The 18217-nt window shown below is 34.6% G+C and overlaps 1 protein-coding gene across 3 annotated transcripts in view; it reads left to right on the top strand.

Moving 5' to 3' along the window:
- LOC145266521 (uncharacterized) overlaps positions 1-18217 on the top strand; it is an 870907-nt gene that overhangs the window by 808124 nt on the left and 44566 nt on the right. For all 3 annotated transcript variants that reach the window (XM_080122275.1, XM_080122277.1, XM_080122276.1), the window contains exon 3: positions 7325-7468. In XM_080122275.1, coding sequence (XP_079978401.1) covers positions 7325-7468 — 144 coding nt within the window. The remainder of the gene's footprint in view (positions 1-7324; positions 7469-18217) is intronic.

Here is an 18217-nt window from a genome sequence, read left to right as displayed (position 1 = left end):
TCCAGCTAATTTGCATTTTCTTTTAAACATTCATTTTTATTAACTCTCTATTAGTTTTTTTTTTCGGTTTTCTTACGGCATGATTATCTTTAGATAACTACTAGACCACCCGTGACCCGTTGGGTCAGTACGTTATATTAGCTATGGAATTCATGTATGAGCGTGACACTTGTGGCATAAAGAAAATAGTTTTTTTTTACAGAACAGAAGCATTTCTATGAAAGTATATTAAAATGAAAAAAGAATATAGATAGATTTCTATGAGTCGTTCTGTTTATTATGATTGTTATTTTTTTTTTAAATTACAGTTACTGAATTATAAGTGGTTGGTCATACTTATGCACTGAACAGGTATCATAATCCTTATTATAGTTAAATTCAAATTTTGATATATCATCTTTTAAATGAAATTGTTAGTTGAAAGTACAGAATAATAAAAAAAAAACACTCTCCACATGTTAATAATGGCTTTTTAAATAGAAAATGAAAATAAAATGTAACTTTTTTCATTTAATTTAAGCAAACATTCAGTACCCATTGTGTAAAGGAAAACACTATTTAATGTAATAGAAATGTGTGCATTTACCGATTCAGCTTTCCGTTTGGAAATGTAAGCAGACGACTTTAAAAAACATGGGAAGAAGAAAAAGAAAATTTTTTGTAATAACGCCCTCTAGTAAAAAGGTCTGCATTAGTTAAGGGGGATAACTCTATCCAGTTTTACATCGCTCCCTTTTTCTCTCTCTCACACATACACGTAACTATTTCTCGCGTACGTAACGAAAACAGAGAGAGTAGGAGTGTTGAAATCTATTAGAGGGAAAGTGAGAGGTGTTTTCTTTCCATAAATTGTATAGGGTAATATTTCATATTATTAATAGATTCATAGATAAATATATTTTATAATATATATTATAATTATCTATGAATCTATGTATTATTTGTATATATAAATAACTATTTGATCAAATTAAATGAAATTGTTTGTATTAAAAGCGATATAAAAATTCCGGAATTGGAATAACGGATTGAAGACGTTGCTATTTACGCATGCGCAACCGGATGTTGAAAACCGGAAATCTGATTGCAAACATACAAGATCCATATACTTTTAGTATTATATAGATTACGTGTAATTATATTCATGCAGACATTCTACATGATATATAATTGCCTAATATTTGAGGAAAAAGCTTATAGTAAACGCAAACCTCTTTCCTCATATATTTATGTATGCGTATATATATTTGTTTAAAATGATTTGTCTACCAAACTCCTCGGTTAGTTTCTTTTGTTGTTCTACAAACATGGAACTTTCAATACAGAGTAATTGAACCACGCATGTTGTTTTAGCCGGCGAAAAAATGTGAAAATTCAAAAAAAAAAAGAAAAGGATTTTGCCAGGTAAAGGTCGAACGACGGAATTACGAATATAAATACGCAACGTTATAGCTACGTGTTCATGTTTTAATTTTTAGCCTAGTAGCAAAAATGCTTTCGTAACTCAGGTACAAACGTCAAAGGAAAAAGAAAATCGTAAACTAAAGGTTTTTGTTTCGATTCTCGGTAGTGGTGCGCGAATCATTTTTTAACAACTTTTTAAAGTATTACTATATATTGGGTCCAATAAAATATAAGAAAAGATAAGAAATCTGCATTAATCAAAATATCATATTAAACGACTAGGCAATGACGGGCAGCCTGCTTGTCAAACTTAAGCTTAATTCCCAATTCAAACAACTCGTTATGTAAATATTATTTTACATTCGAGTCCCTTCTTATTAAGGCTCGAAAGCCACTCGCAAATAAGTATTAATGAGTTTAATGTAGCCATCGAGACAGCAGTGCCTTTTTATAGTTAGTTGTTGAAATTGGGTGGAAATGGATCTATTAGGGGTAGCTTCACAGGAACTTGCTTTCATTAGACGTGAAGAGGACAACGTTGTAATCAGCTGGAAAGCAGGCTTGCGGTACGGAGTTCTACATACGGAAAGTTCTAGAAAAGAAACTTTAAGCAAGGTTAGAGTTCGAAAAATGTTGATAGTTGTTGTAGCTGGACGAGTGATTTTGTGAAACTTTGTTTATCCTTGTTTATAAGCGAGAATAAGATGATCATTAAATATGATAGTAGCGAGGTTATTTAATCCGTTTTAGCTACTTTTAAACTAAAATTTTAAATGATACATATTTAATTGATAACATTGTTTTTTTTTTTTTTTACAAAGAACTCACACTTATAAAGGCCCAGGGCCCACTTTAGGATAAGTGGTTAATGAGTCAATGGGATAGCATCCCAGTAATCGTAACTAGTGGAAATTTCGTAAATTGGATTACTTAAGGAGATGGTTCAGACAGAATTTATTTACTTTGGACTTGAAGACTACCAAATTGTTGTCAATTGGAAAACAAGCCAACGGAAGAGAGTTCCACAGGCGTGCAGTTCTACAAAAGAAGCTTTGTTTATGAAATCTACGTTTAGCTTTAGCCACAGGTAAAGAGTAGGGGAAGATTATTAATAGTGGTTTCAGGTAGACGGATGTTTTTCGTGAGAGGTTGGCGATGGGGAACTATAGATTGAAGCTCAGACGAGCACCTGCCATGACATTCGATGCCTCCGTTCAGTCTCGGAAGACAAAGGATACCCACTGCAGGGGCAACTGCGTGTGTAATTGTGTGGCAAGGGTTGCGCAATCTCTAACCACACCTTTCCTGAATCGGCATTGCTTGAGTCCAATGGCATGGAGAGGTCCAGGACGAATGGAAACAATGCCGAGATAAACGGAGAGCATATAGAGCACATAAAGCACATAAAAGTCCCAAATAGTCACCCATCTGGTACTGACCAGGCTCATCGTTGCTTAACTTCGGTGATCTAACAAGAACTGGTGTGCCAACGTGATTATGCCGTATATGCTTGCCATGAGTGATTATACTGTATGTGCCTGCCATGAAATAACGGTAAAGCAAAGAAAGACTCGCATAATCTCTTCTGTGGGAAAAAGGTTACAGGGGAGAGAAAAGAGCATCCCCCATTAGGCTACGAAATCTTGTAAATAGAACATATATTTATTATAATAAAGTGTTCCTGTACGTTTTTTGTTTGTGAACAATCAGATTATTATGTAAAATTATACACTGTTTCACAAATGTATTTTAATACTGAAACCAATGTTGACACAGTTTCATTCCGGCATGATTTTATATATATATATATATATATATATATATATATATATATATATATATACTTATATATATATATTTATATATATATTTATATATATATTTATATATATATATATATATATTTATATATATATGTATATATATATGTATATATATGTATATATATATTTATATATATATATATATATATTTATATATATATATTTATATATATATATTTATATATAAATGTATATATTTATGTATATATATATATATATATATATATATATATATATATATATATATACTATCCATGTAAATGTAATCTAGAGTCAAGAAGTAACCTTATTTAATCCTTAATAATCAGTATTATTAACTATTTGTTGTAAAAGAATTGTTTTATATTGGTTTTATTAGGTATTAAAATTTAATCTTGGTCTATTAGTCCTCCGAGAAAAGGAGGATGGGCCTGTAAATTCACCCTTGCCCGTTTGTTATTCGTTTGTTCGTCTCTCCGCACTTTTCTCAATAACTACACCACGGAATTTATTGAAATTTTGCACAAACATAAAACATGACATGAGTAAAACAAGTGAATGGACGGATTTTCCGGGAAAACCCCGATTGCCCCCGTAAGGGTGCCTTTCGGGTTAATATAGCTAAACTTGACAATTTTGTGCTTACTAAAAAAAAGTTGATGCCTTGGATTTCATGAATCATTCTGAAAAGTTGTAACTAACTGATTTAAATATAAATTTGTTTGCCTATACTTCGCAATATCTCTTGGGTGTGCCTAAGAGGCTCTTAAGCTGCTAAAAGGTCAATGTTGAAAGAGTTGACCTTTGCAGAGGCTACCAAACTTATCCGCGAATTTTGAGTCTAAACACTTGAAATTTTAGATGTAGGTTACCTGGACATGCGTCAAACAGTTTAATAAATATACATATATATATATATATATATATATATATATATATATATATATGCACATAAAGTTCTGAACGGTTCATATGATTTCATCTGTGTGATGCTGATATATATATATATATATATATATATATATATATATATATATATATATATATATATATTGTGTATTTTATTAATCTTTATACGGATTAATTTCAATTTTAAGTCAGGCAGGAAAGGGAGAATAGAAGATAATTGTTGCTGTATGCAAATATTTGAAGTTTGTTCATACAATTTTCATAATGTGACGTTATAATTTTTAAAACTGAAATGAAATATCACTCTAAAACATTGCAAGCCTATTAGAACTACATTTTAAAAAGCTAATACTTAAAAACCTTTCGGCTGGCGTTATAGATTTTGAACAGATTGGACTTTTTACCTAATTATTTATTTACAAATCATTGTAAATAAAGCATATCTATTATATGAAAGGAATTTTTTTTTTTTGTCTGTGCGTGAGAGTCCATTTCAGATAGACTCACAAACGGCTGGACCGATTTAAAAAAAACCACACAAATGTCTTAGAGTGCTTTACGTAAGTTTTATATCAGAATGTGCCCAATAAGTATCGAAAATCGATAATAGAAAGAGCCGGATTAAAGATAGGATGATTTTATACATCCTCACTTCACAAATGCATTTGATATGTTTTATGAACCTACAAAAAGTAAGGCCCAGCTTATAAAATCAACTGCAGAACATGCCTATCGATTTGCAAACACGTTCTTTTTTTATAATCCGTTCCCTTTTTCAATTGCTTGAGGTCATCTCGACCACGACTTGGTCATTTTCGCACAGCTGCAATACAAAAGTAATAATTTTAAATCAATTAAGAAATGCGAAAGATGAGATACTGACGTAAGCGTTGTGGGTTGGCGCACATGCAACACGTAAGAACACGGAAAAGCCGTTAATAGGCAACCTAAATAGGGAAACAATCCGCGATCGAATTCGATAGTATAATAGTCTTGTATTACATTGTTTAACACAATTTTTAAAGATATTTGGTTAAAGAATAAGCAAATATGAGGTTAAATTGAACAGGTAATTAAAAACTATGAGCGTGGTTTCTATGCAGTTTTGGATTGAGGGAGAGGATTAAGTCTTTGAGAGAATGCAGTTTGTAAAAATATAATAATAGATAAAGTATTGCTGCGCTTGATTAAAGCTTCATTGCTCTATCGGACTGGAGGTTCTGCTTTTCTTCGTAAATAAAGAATTTCTGTCAGGAAAAATATTCCATTTTATGGATGCCAAATTGGGATATTTGGTGCAGAGTCAGTTTCGGTTTTAGTACGTAGAGTTTCACTGTCTCCTTCTCTGTCTGTCTGTCTGCCTGTCTGTCTCCCTCCTCTCTCTGTCTTTTTTAGTCTCTCTCTCTGTCTTTCGCTCTCTCTCTCTCTATCTGTATATATATATATATATATATATATATATATATATATATACTTATGTTTCTACATGTACATATATGTGTGTCTGTGTGAAAGTTTGTTGCACATATGCACGTGTAAGAAACATATTTACACTTGGAAAACACCGTTTCGTATTTGAATTATATTACTAAAATTGAAAAGCTAAATAGACATATGTGTTTGTGATTTTCTCCAAAATAAATAATTTATCTTAAAAGATAAATAAGCTTTCTGTTCATAAAAAGGCTTCCTCGCGTTTTATATTTACTTTTCTTTTCTTTTCTTTTTTTTTTAACCATCTTTCCCGTTTGAAATATAACATTTCTTCTATATAGTAGTCCGTGGAAATGTTAGCCACAGTTTGTTAAAATGTCTCTTACGCTACACGAAACTAGTGTTTCATTCTTTCAGGAACCATCAGTACATTGTCACGATTAACACCAGTCGAGAAATTTGGACCCTGGTAACAGAAGTCATATCTGGCTCCATTAGCAAGGACCCGAACCACTCGGCTACCGACAACCGCGAAAAATACAGTTGAAATTAAACGTTTATTCTTTTTAAATGCTTTTAACGTCAGTCAGAGTGATCTAATCATTATATGACGATCTACGCATATAAGTTAAGTTGAGCGACTTTTTACAGCTGAAAATGCTCAACGATAAGAAACAAGTTTCTTTAAAGGGGCTGATAAATTATTTGCTATGATAATTAAATACCTACAAACACTAATGTTTCATCCTTTCAGGAATCATCAGTGCAGGGTGACACCATTAACGTTAGTCGAGTGATTCGAACCCTGGCAACAGAAGTCATGTCTGGCTTTATTAGCAAGGAGCCGAACTAGTCGGTAGCCGACAACCGCGAAAGATACAGTTGAAATTAAACACTTATTCTTTTTAAATGCTTTTAACACTATATATATATATATATATATATATATATATGTGTGTGTGTGTGTGTGTGTGTGTGTGTGTGTGTGTGTGTGTGTGTGTGTGTGTTGTAAATGCGTGTTGACGACTCGTGTGTAAAACGAGCATAAATGAAAGCAGTTTTTTTTCACCTAAAACGTTCGTGTTCATATTTTATTTTGTTTGGCGACTGCCCCTACATACAACGTTTGGCTCCGTTTAAAAGTTAATAGCCTCATTGCATTAACTTAATAAAATACAACCCGACTTAAAATTAATAACAGAGAAATAACAAAAAATATTATCGATAAAATATTAAAATAAAAATACTCATTTAATTTAATAAACGCCTCATTTTTATTATGTTTTTTTAATGAACTTTTCACCCCAACCAAGGTATATTTCCAATTTGATGTAGGGGGCTAGTATCAGGGACCTAAGTTGCAATGGTACTATGTAGGGAGTTGTTTTAGCAAGATGTCTGCTCACACTACACTTGGATTTCTGCATGTCAGTACAGTTAGTGGAAGCAGGAAACCGGAAGAGTATTCCAATTTTAGCAGTTCTGGGTAAGAATTATTGGAGTAGGAGGCCTTCCTACATCTAGGGATCTCTACTGTGTAGGGATGAGATTTTGTTGTTTGTGGAGTTTGTCGGGGGTATTTTCGTCGAGGGGGCACAAGTGCGTGTAGTTCGTACGAGCATTCTTCTAACGACTATGATTAACTGGAAAACAATACAATAAAAATAAATTGATTTTCTTTTTTATTCTGTGGTGGACACGTGGTTTACTTCTCCGTCTTTTTAAAAACGTCTTATGTCCGTTTTTTTTTTCTTTTTTTTTTTTCCTTTTTTCAGGTTTGGGTCGACAAATGCCGAAGCGCACGCAACATAGCGGCCTGCACCAACTTTACAATTTCTTACGGTTTCAAAGACAAAACCATCCGGATATGGAGGATGAAGAATTTGTTAGTAGAATGTTCATATTCTTCGACATGAATGGTAAGAAATGCTATTCTTTTGACTCATAATCTAATTCATCATCCTTTAGTGTCACCTGTCTCTTCAGCTCTTTCTCATTCTTCATCTTCATACTCTTCTTCTGTCTCCTCATCCTCAGTGATTGTTCACTCATAAAAACCGGCTTTCTCTTGAGTCTGAATGACAACACATCTCCAAAGAATAGTAGTATTACCTATCTAATAGGTAATACTTTTTGCATTATGGCAAAAGCCGTTTACCGTTGATTTCTCGCTAGGATTTGGGTGACAATAAACGTCCACAACTTTGTGCTACACAATAAACCAGTGATGGTCTTGTTAATTTTTTTTCCTCCTTCGGTCTTTCCCTCGTATTTGACTGTTGGCAACTAGTTTGGATGGCAGCTGTAGTTGATACTGTTGTCTTTTTGATGAATGTGAACTTTTATGAAGATTATAGTTATAATATTGTTCTTCTGTGCAGCTGTCAGTAGCGATTAAATTTCTCCATTCACATACACTTTGTATGTATACTTTTGTGTATATATTTTCCTTATTCTTCTGAATCCTTCCTGGAGATCTTTCTCTTCCCACTAGCTTTTCTATTTTGTTTCTGTTTTCACTTTTTTTTATTTTAAAGCTGATCAATAATAAATATCTTCGGGTTTATAATTTCTCGGGTTTTCTAATGTATTTGTTTTTTTTTTTTTGTTTTTTTTTTAATTATTCGCGTTCATTTCTGTAACCTGCGTTTGCTTTCAAATTGTTGTTGTTATTGTTAATATTATTATTTTATTATTATCATTATTAATATTATTATTATTTGTATTATTATTATTAATATCATTTTTATTATTATTATTATCCTTTATTATTATTATTTTATTAGTATTATTACTTTTATCATTATTATTATTATCATTATTATTATTATTATTATTATTTTATTATTATTATTTTTATCATTATTTTTATTATTATTATTATTATTATTATTATTATTATTATTATTACTGTTGCTGTTGTTGTTGCTGCTGTTGTTGTTGACGCCTATACACTGCCACCACTTCATCTCTGACAACAATACATTGACAATCGTGCTTAATACGCAGAAAGCTTAATTTGGGGTGCAAAAGTTAGCTCGTTTCAATGATACTACTTCTGTCTTCATAGACCTTCAACTTTTCGAATCTAATTAAATGGGTAATTTTTTTGTAGCCACCCACGAGAGATAAATCGCACCGCCGGGTTTCCATGCAATGCCATTGTTCATCGCTAGCAAAATTGCATTCAAAATTCCCTTGACTATGTAGAAAAATACATCCTGGAGGACGAATGATCACTTGTTTTAATAGTTTTAATAGATCGCACGTCGATGTAGCTTTTCAACATTGTTAGCTTAAAATGGAAGGCATGACTTTTGGAACGCCCGTCGTATTATGAAGATGCAGCGGTATTCTTCATATTCACTTTTTACCTATTATTTGATGCCTCCCGTCAGTCTCGAAAGACAAAGGATGCCTCCTGTAGGGGTAGCTGCGACTGGAAACAATGCCGAGATAAGCAGAGAGCACTTACAGCACCTGGAAGTCCCAAATGGTAACCCATTTAGTACTGACCAAGTTCAACGTTTCTCAACTTCTGTGATCTAGCGGGATGTCAACGAGATTATGCCGTAGTATGCCTATTATTAAAGTGAAACAAAGTCCATTGCTACGGGGACGTAAGAAAGTATATAAAATAGAGTCGATATTTATAAGTATCCTGTGCAGCAAGACACTTCTTCACGTTACATTTATATTTTTACGTATTCATACATTGTTTGTCATTTAGTAAACAGAATAGATTCCGAACTTCTATCTTTACATCATCAACGCTCTGGTCCCATCTGACATCAATTGAAATGAATCGCTCTCGTCCTGAGGAGCCTCCATGTTATGACAAGCCTCTGGGTTGACCTTTACTTCTGATCTGAAATGGAACACGTACATCGTCTGTTGCCAAGATCTCTGGTAAAATGGTGGGATCCTTCTACCGCTCCAGTGGATATCTCACTGCTGAATCAATTCTCTATCTATATAAAAGTCAAGTACGTTCGAAGACAGAGTACTGTTGCCACATCTGGTCAGAAGCTGCTAGAAGCAGCTTATCCTGCCTTGACAGAGTTCAAAATAGACTTCGTAGCTTACTGGGGGGACTTTTCTTTTCCCAGTAACCTCTTTCCCACAGAAGAGACGTTGCGAGCTTGTCTCTGCTTTATCGTTATTTTCATGGCAAGTGCTCGTCTGCGCTGAAATCTATGCCCCCCCTCTCAAATCTCTCACGAAAAATGTTTGTCTAGCTGAAACCACTGTCGATTATTTCCCCCACTCTTTATCTGTGCTTAAACCAAAACGTAGATTCGATGAAGAAAGCTTCTTTCCTAGAACCGCACGCCCGTGGAACTGTTTTTAGTTTGCCTGTTTTCCGTCTGACTACAATTTGTTTGTCTTCAAGTCCAACGTAAACAAATTCTTGATGAACCGCCCCTTTAAGTAATCCAATTTTACAAAATTTCCACTACTTACGATTACTATATTATCCTACTGATTACTGTACACTCTTTAACTCTTATCCTTGAGTGCCCTCCAGGCCTTGATAAGTGGTGACCCCTATGTAAATAAAAGTATGTGATTTGAATCAAGAAACGTCAAGAGTGGATTCTTCGGTTTCACCATCCTGTTGAAGATATTTCGCTGAGGGAAAACAAAAATCTCCAAGCATATTCCATGGGTGTATTTTTTAAAAATAAGCAATATGTCAGTAATAACTAACTTTCATACAATAGATTAATGACAATTTATCCAAATAAAAAATACAATGGCATAAAGTACCAAGAAAAAAAATTAAATTAATTACAAATTAAAACCACCACGGTGCATTTACTTTACCTTATAATGCGTCGGCACTTTTAAACCTATATCTGATCTATAACTTCCTGTCGTTGAATAAAACAGCTTGTCATCACTTTTATGCCTCATTATAAATATTAAAATACAAAATAAACTAAACCTTATGCTTAGAATTCTTTGCCAATTTTGATCAAAATATATTGTATGAGTTTTATTGTAGCAAATTGTTATAATGTATCTGTATCTTTCCTCGGACTTCCCGAGTGTCAATCATTTAAATTCACCGGGCAACACATGCATGTAAGTTACTGAAAGTCTGCTGCAAAGTTAGATAGCTTCATCATAAGTATACTCAATGTCTACAAAGTCAATAACGCCTATGCATGATAGACTGTTACTATATATTAGCTGCACGTGTCCCCTTTTTTCTTCTTCAGGGTCTAAAACGTTTATCTAACCTAATAGGTCCAACACCTTCAACCGAATTCCAGCCTTTCTGTTTTCGCCAAAACATTTTTTCTCGATACATTTTTTGAAAAGGCTTTCGCGGAGTTTTCTTTCTTCCTGCTCTCAGAGTATATATCCCGACACACTCTATTACTAGAAATTTAATTATTCACTGTGGAAGTCGCTATATGCTGGACGATGTCCCATGCAAATAGCTTCTTGGCATTGAAGTGCTTGTCTTTGCATTTCTGTTCTGTTTCCTGTTTCGTCGAAGGTATCAACATGCAGAAATTTAAATGTAATATAAACAAATATCTCCCTGAAGATATTGTTTTTTTTTTACTTCAAATGGTATTTAAAATATGATTTCTAATACGCAATAGCTCTTTTTGTCAATGATATTTTACCTTGGAGCATAAATAACTGCATGTTTTTGTTTTTTTTAATTAATGATTTACAAATAAAAAAATAGAACATGTTGCAAGTATAGTTAGCTGTATTTACTAGTAATATCAATATCTACGAAGTCGTTATCGCCCATGTATGAAGGACTGTTACTATATCTGGGCTGGTACACCAACCTGTTGTCTCCTCTTTTTGTAAACGCAAAGAACCTATAGACGATACACGTTTGTAATTGTTCAACTAGATAGATACAAGCATTGTAATTGGTATTGATGCAACGCTAACGAAAGCGAACAGGCGCACACAGACGTTTCGAAGAATCGACCTGAGTGTTTCATCGACTTCACAACGAATATCGACAACGACGATGAAGCCGTCGACGGCGAAGTCAGCATCTTGAGCAGATGCGAGAGAATGCCGCCCACGCACTTGTTGCATTTCGTTCCGTTACCCGTCCTTTCTTCTCCCTCTCCCACCGTCATTCGTTAGGAGGCGCTACTATTCCCGTCGTGACTGCTACACTTGCAGACTGCCACCTCCACAGCCACCAGCATCACCGTCCTCCCCTCCGATATCGACGCTACTGTCTCTCGGCACCAGCGCAGGAATATCCGAAAAATGGTTGATTATTCTTCAATCGTTTCTCGTTTCTCATAAAATACAAATATGAAACGTCTGTAGCAGACAACCCCAAAGTTAAAATGCCATATATTCAGAATAACTGCCACTAGATTCAGCTCTAATATAATCTCTTAGAAACATTATATATATACTAGCAAGGAGGACGTATATTGCCAAGGATTGAATTGTTATCAACGAATGTTTCACATTCACCATATGTTCGTAGTCATCGATATCGATGAAATAGTCCATTTCTAAATCAAATCGACTGATTGCCTGTTTAAATAGGGGACTCCTTGCGGTGCACCGAGAGGAACCTGTATATTCCTCGCCTCAGTGAATTATTGAACAAGACATTGTAATCTGTACGTGACAATCACGTTGACACAATGGTGCTCGCCAGATCACCGAGGTTAAGCAACGTTAAGCCTGGCCAATACCAGATGGGTAGCCATTTGGGAAGTGTATGCGCTGTATGTACCTTCTAGGAAGGTTAGGCGGCGGGCCAACACCTTAACCCCCCAAAAAGAATTCGCTACAAAAGCATCTCCAAATTTGTAGATGGCCTATGCCACTTCAAGGGCTCAAGGCTATGGTGATGGTGATAATTATTATCTACATTGCACTGTAGAACACCTACTGTTTATTTTGTAAAATTATTTAATATATAATAGTTTGCATTAAAGTTTAAAATGCAAAATTCAATTATAATGCTTCAATTTTTCTCTATAAAGAAACATCAACTTTGAACTCGCCTCTGCCATATCAACGAACTATACTGTCGATTTTATATGCTTGACCTTACTGCTTGTGTTGTGATAATTAGTTGAATTTCAGTTCAAAATTTTTTAAAAAATCTAGTACCATGGAGCAATTGTGCTTTGAGCAGAAATATTCATTTCGAAGGCACCCCCGTTATATCAAAGAACTTACTGCTGATTATAAATGTTGCGCTTTTGGGTTTGTTTGGAAATAAAACTTCTCCAGGGCACTGTGTAAGATATTAAATTTGATCAAAATCGCTCGCTCCTTCTTTTATCGGATTATTTCGATTATCGATTATCAATGCTTATCAAAGGTATTCCGATACAAAATCTTTCTAAAAACACTGTCAGGCACATAAAGTATACTCGTATAAAATCACATAAAAATCAGCTCAGCCGTTTTCGAGTTCATATGAAATGAACCCTCACACAAAGACACACATGCAAACAAAACCCCTTTTATATAACAGATGATATATGTGTGCGCATGCGTGTGTGTACTAGACGTTTTAGCCCGTTTAAAACGGGTAAAAGTTAGAGGCTGTTAATTTATAATAACTGCTTTATGCTAATTTGTCGTTTGAATATGGTTAACGTTATGCACCTTTGTATTAAATACAAACCTTTATTAATCGCTTACTGTGAATTAAACGCATACCGTAGTACGTAGTTAGCTGAACATTATCATTAAAAGGCCTATAAGGAAATTCAGCCCTATGCCTCAAGTAACAGTTTATTGTGACTAATAGTTATTGCCTCCGATTAATCCCTAACTTTCAGCAAAAACTTGCCATGATAAGTTAGTCGCTGTCCCTTCTATTATATAAAGAAACAAATATCTTTTTTTTTTTTGTTTAACTTCAGTAAGTTTTAAGATATCAAGGGGCTCCCTTCTGGAGCTAACATTTGATTCTGCTATGATTTAAATTTATATCCGAGGGCTTTTTTAAGAATAGATGCTGTTTCTCGTTATAGCTTGGTCTTCCAGGCATGCTTCTAAGTATTTATGAAGATTCTTTTTTATTAAACCAGTTGCTCCTATCACAACCGGTATAATGTTTATTTATTTCAGAGACCATGTCGTTTTTAGATCATTTTTTAGGTCCTGATATTTTGTTATCATTTCCCCTTCAGCTGTATTAAGGCCGAAATCATTTGGGACTGTGACATCGATAATGAGCGCAGTTGTTTCGGGCTCGTTCCATATTACCATATCTGGTTTGATAGCTTTGTCTTTTATGTATCTGCCCGCATGTATGTCTTTGTCATAGAACACGATCACTTTTCCGTTTGATCTTATCGGTGGTGGTTCATGTTCCCAGATGTTCGTTGTGTGTGTGTGTGTGTGTTTGTATGTCTGCTAAAACCTTTTGTCATCCGCATCGGACAGGATAGAAACTGGTACTATCTTAAAGGGAAATGCCCCGGATGCCTAATATGTGAAAATTAGATTAAATATTAACTCTGTGGCGGTAAACTGGACCACATTTAGAAGGGGGGGCCGTTTGTCGTGTCTATTCTCCTAAGTCACGCACACGTATTGAACTATAATTATGTTTAAGACGCTTCTTTTTGTAACGTTATGAGGTCATAAACACTTATGGCCGTATGGGCAAGATGTTTACCCGTAACCTTTTTTATCTTTGTTCCCTCTTTCGTGTTTCACGTTTGAGTCCAGCCACCGCAGTTCATTTTCTCTGGCCGCACGGGCACTCTGTGCTATTTTTATTGAAAGAAAAGTTGTTTTGATTTTTGTAGGGTGGGTTTCCAAGGTCAGGCCTTGTTCGGGTACTTACTCCTATATTTTAAGAGGGGCTGTATGTAGAGGCTGAAGCATACACATTTTTAGAAAGGGTTTTCTAGAGTCAGTCCCGGAAATAGCTGCAGCAGTTTACGCTCTTAAAGTTACTTTATTTCATATATTTCTCAAAGATTTTTTAAAATATTTCTCTTCATCTTATTGTGAAAGCGGGTGGAGGGAACAGAATTACCTTTATTCAAAAATGTCATTGTTTCATTCTATTTTGATTTGACCAAAAGCAATCATTATGGGAATGCAATATTACATTTTAAAAAGGTTGCTCTATTGGGAGAAACACACTAAAAGGGCAAAAAAAAAAGACGGTAAAATATGAAGAGAAAAAAGAGGAAAGATAAATAAACTGCTGGAGTAAGAGAAGGACAGATAGAGATTTTTAAAGAAAGAAATTACATATAATTTCACTTCTACTAAAATGTATATTACCACGAAACACGCTGGAACAAGCAACGCCGGGCACCCACAGGCTATTGTTTTGCTTTTATGTTCGAACTTAACTTACTGCGAACCTTTTTATTTTCTTTTGCATTTGAACAGGGTTGAATAATTTTATAAATATTTGCCTATTCTTTTTATCGCAAAACTTATTTGCCCAGTAAAAAATGGTCGATTTAGGATTAATGAATACTCGTCATCACACGAAAATAACAAGATTGTATCTCGTAAGTTGACCACTCGCAGTTGGATCTCAAATAAACATCAACACTAACCATTTTTCTTGTAGACTAGTGTGAACACTGATAATTAAGTTTTGCTTTAGAAAAAAACTATTACAAGAAGTTTTGGTATTTGCAAAAATCGCTGTATTTTTTTTTTTATTCTTTGTCTTTGACAACCAAAGATGTCGATTAGCAATAAGTGTTTTGCATAATTCAAGGTCATATAACTTCATGCATAGTAATGTATAATAACCTTGGCACATCGTTTCTCGTAAGATATCTAAAGTCAAGGAACGTTGAGCTAAGGCAGTGCCGGATGGCTGTCCAATTTGTGAATTCCAGGCGCTGTCTGCAGGAGGACGTCGACACCTCCATGCATAAATTGTAAAAAAAAAAAAAAAAAAAAAAAAAAAAAATAACGTCATCCTCATCCCTAAGGGGAATATGCATGCCACTGTGGACGGCTTATGGATTGCATCCCCTTATGGAACATCCTTTTTAGGAAGCTGACGGTTAGTGACGTTTCTAAGTTCATGAAATTATATTAAAACTATTTAGATCACTAAGACAATTGTTCTCATCTTGTGCGTAACCTGCACAAGTTTCGATCAATGTATCCTCCGGGTTTTTTTAAGTTGTATAACTCGTCATATTTGGCAATGGAAAAGGAGGTTAACTCTACGCCCCAATTTTAGGCCTTGTTTGAAATGAATTTACAAAATATAAAATCAATAATACTATCATGCAAAACGCTATGGGGTTATTATTTCAAAATTATTTATAATTTATTTAAATATATTAATCAATTGTAAGTTTTTAGGAACCCCAAAAATGTTTAGGTAAAACACGAGGGGGTCGATAGAGAATAATGTTACACCAGGTGTGTGTCTTTTGTTTGTTTTTATATTTAACGAGATGTAGATTTTTTCATGCATACACTCGCACGAAAATATAAATAATTCCAGTGAGAGAGACTATCCTGGGTTAAATTCGAAAAATACTCAGATAAGCTAACCAGAAAAAATACCGTTTACTGAACTCAAAGAAATTCCTCAACCGCGGTTTAGTCTGCGATGCTCTGATTCATTGAAAGCCGGGACAACAAGGGGGTAGTTTACAGGCGATTTGAAATCGCACGCCCCTTGTATACCAATCTTTGACTGTTTATCAATTTGTTTTACACAGGATTAATAGATATTAAATTACCGAAAAATGTCGTCTAGAGATAGATAGACAACAGTTCTTCTAAATGTATACTAGTAGCAACAGGGCTTCGCTCTGAGGTACATTTCCGGGAAAAAATATTTTCTGAGAAAATCCGCTTACTCATCAATCACATCACTTGACAACCAACTCGTCTGACATAAAAGTCTCTAACCCTCAATATGCGGAGCGCAGTTGTTAAAGACACTCAGTACTGAATGTAAAATAAATGAGGAGCTGATATTCAGGTTTCTCTCGAAGAACACGCTGATGGCTCCGTGCTTAATGCTCAGATGCCATCTTCATGCACTGATGAAATGTAATGTCTATTATTTTCTCATAAGCTCTCAGTAAAGTTAGTTTTATTCCGTAAACTGGTCTCTAAATACACGTTCTTTATTTTAAGAATATTTCAATTATTCACAGAATTATAACATTTGCTTATTCCTCTAAATAGTTTCAAATTTTTCGTCGAACATTCTTAGCACAGAATAAAACCATCACCAGAGACATTATATTTAGCAATTGAAATTTTAATTCGCCTTTCTCTAAGTTTGAATTCTAAATATTGGGGGGAAAAAACAAACAACGAGCAACACATTTCATGATCAATAACACTTCGTATGAGACCTATTCATTACATGTCAACACTCAGGACCCACAAGTTTTCTGCAAAAAGTCGTAACGAAAAAATACAAGGAAAACATCGACATTTTTTTACTTTATTTTAAACAACAGGTATTTATTTACAAGTGATTCCATAATAACGCCTCGTCTTTTGTTCTAAAGCTTGTACTTCAATATGCTTTACACGACTTTGTTTGGCCGAAAGTTTGGTACTCTGTCTTTGTCCGGTCATATTTATGGCACGTGGTTCCTAATCGCTCTCGGACATGTCTATATCTCTGTCTATCTCGGCCAGGTTTTTCTGTTTTAATAATATTTTGCCTTCCCTCTCGCGCATGGCTCGGCCATTTGCATAGAGCGTCTGATGCTGCCATATATATGTTACATTAATACATTTTCGTAAAATCAATGTCATCGTAGATTGTTTCATAGATTTTAATATTGCCCCATAATTCTCCGTGGTCTGTGGTTCAAACTCGTTTACGTTCCACAATATCCGCGTCATATTTGATCAAAGAGGGCTACGAGTTGAGCGGCAATTTGAGAAAAGTTGGCTGTCAAGAAGAAAAATAAATAAATATATAAATAACATGTCAGTACACTACTATCGATCAGTTCATATAAGGATATCTCGTTAAGTGAAAAGTGCTTGCTTGCACTGAAGCTAAAACATCTCAATGTAAAGAAACCGATGCTTAAGTGCAGTAAACCGTTACTACCGTTAGTTTATGTATTTTTTTTATCAGTACACTACAGTAAATATCGCTTATTTCTAGGGTCGTTTAAAAAATAAAGCCTCTTATATTTGAACCCAATCCAGTTAAGATCTACGAGAACGGGAGTGATTCCATTATAACGGTCGACCTTTTCTCTTTCGGAATTTATATTTGTACATAATAGCAGCAATTCGCAATGCACTGCAGGCAACAATAAACGATGGCTGTACATGTGTTACGTTGTCGTATCATAAAGGATATGAGTGTTTGTTGTATTGTCTCTAATAATGGATTAGAAGATATGACGTGTTATATTATATATTTATGTTGTATCATAAAGGGAATCGTGTGTGAGTGACATGTATTTTCAGAACCTACCTCTGCTTCTTCGATGTTGGACCATCTGGAATTTCTTGTCCTGGAGGGAGACTTGATACCTATTTTTGGATGAAGATTCAATCACTCCAAGACAAGGAATTAGTTCTATAGTTTATTTCACTTTTCCCAGATGTCCTGCCGAAGGTGGAAATTGAAATCGGCCTGTGTGGGTTCTTCTTCACACGTCAGCGTTCGCCCCCCCCCCCCCCCAGTGAAGGGGAGGAGAAAACGGGAAGCCGTC

This window comes from Euprymna scolopes, chromosome 41 (genome assembly GCF_053919585.1).
Source record: "Euprymna scolopes isolate OS-2025 chromosome 41, ASM5391958v1, whole genome shotgun sequence".
Lineage (NCBI taxonomy): Eukaryota > Metazoa > Mollusca > Cephalopoda > Sepiida > Sepiolidae > Euprymna > Euprymna scolopes.
Note: the sequence above shows the minus strand (reverse complement) of the source record. Positions and strands in the feature narration are given on the sequence as shown.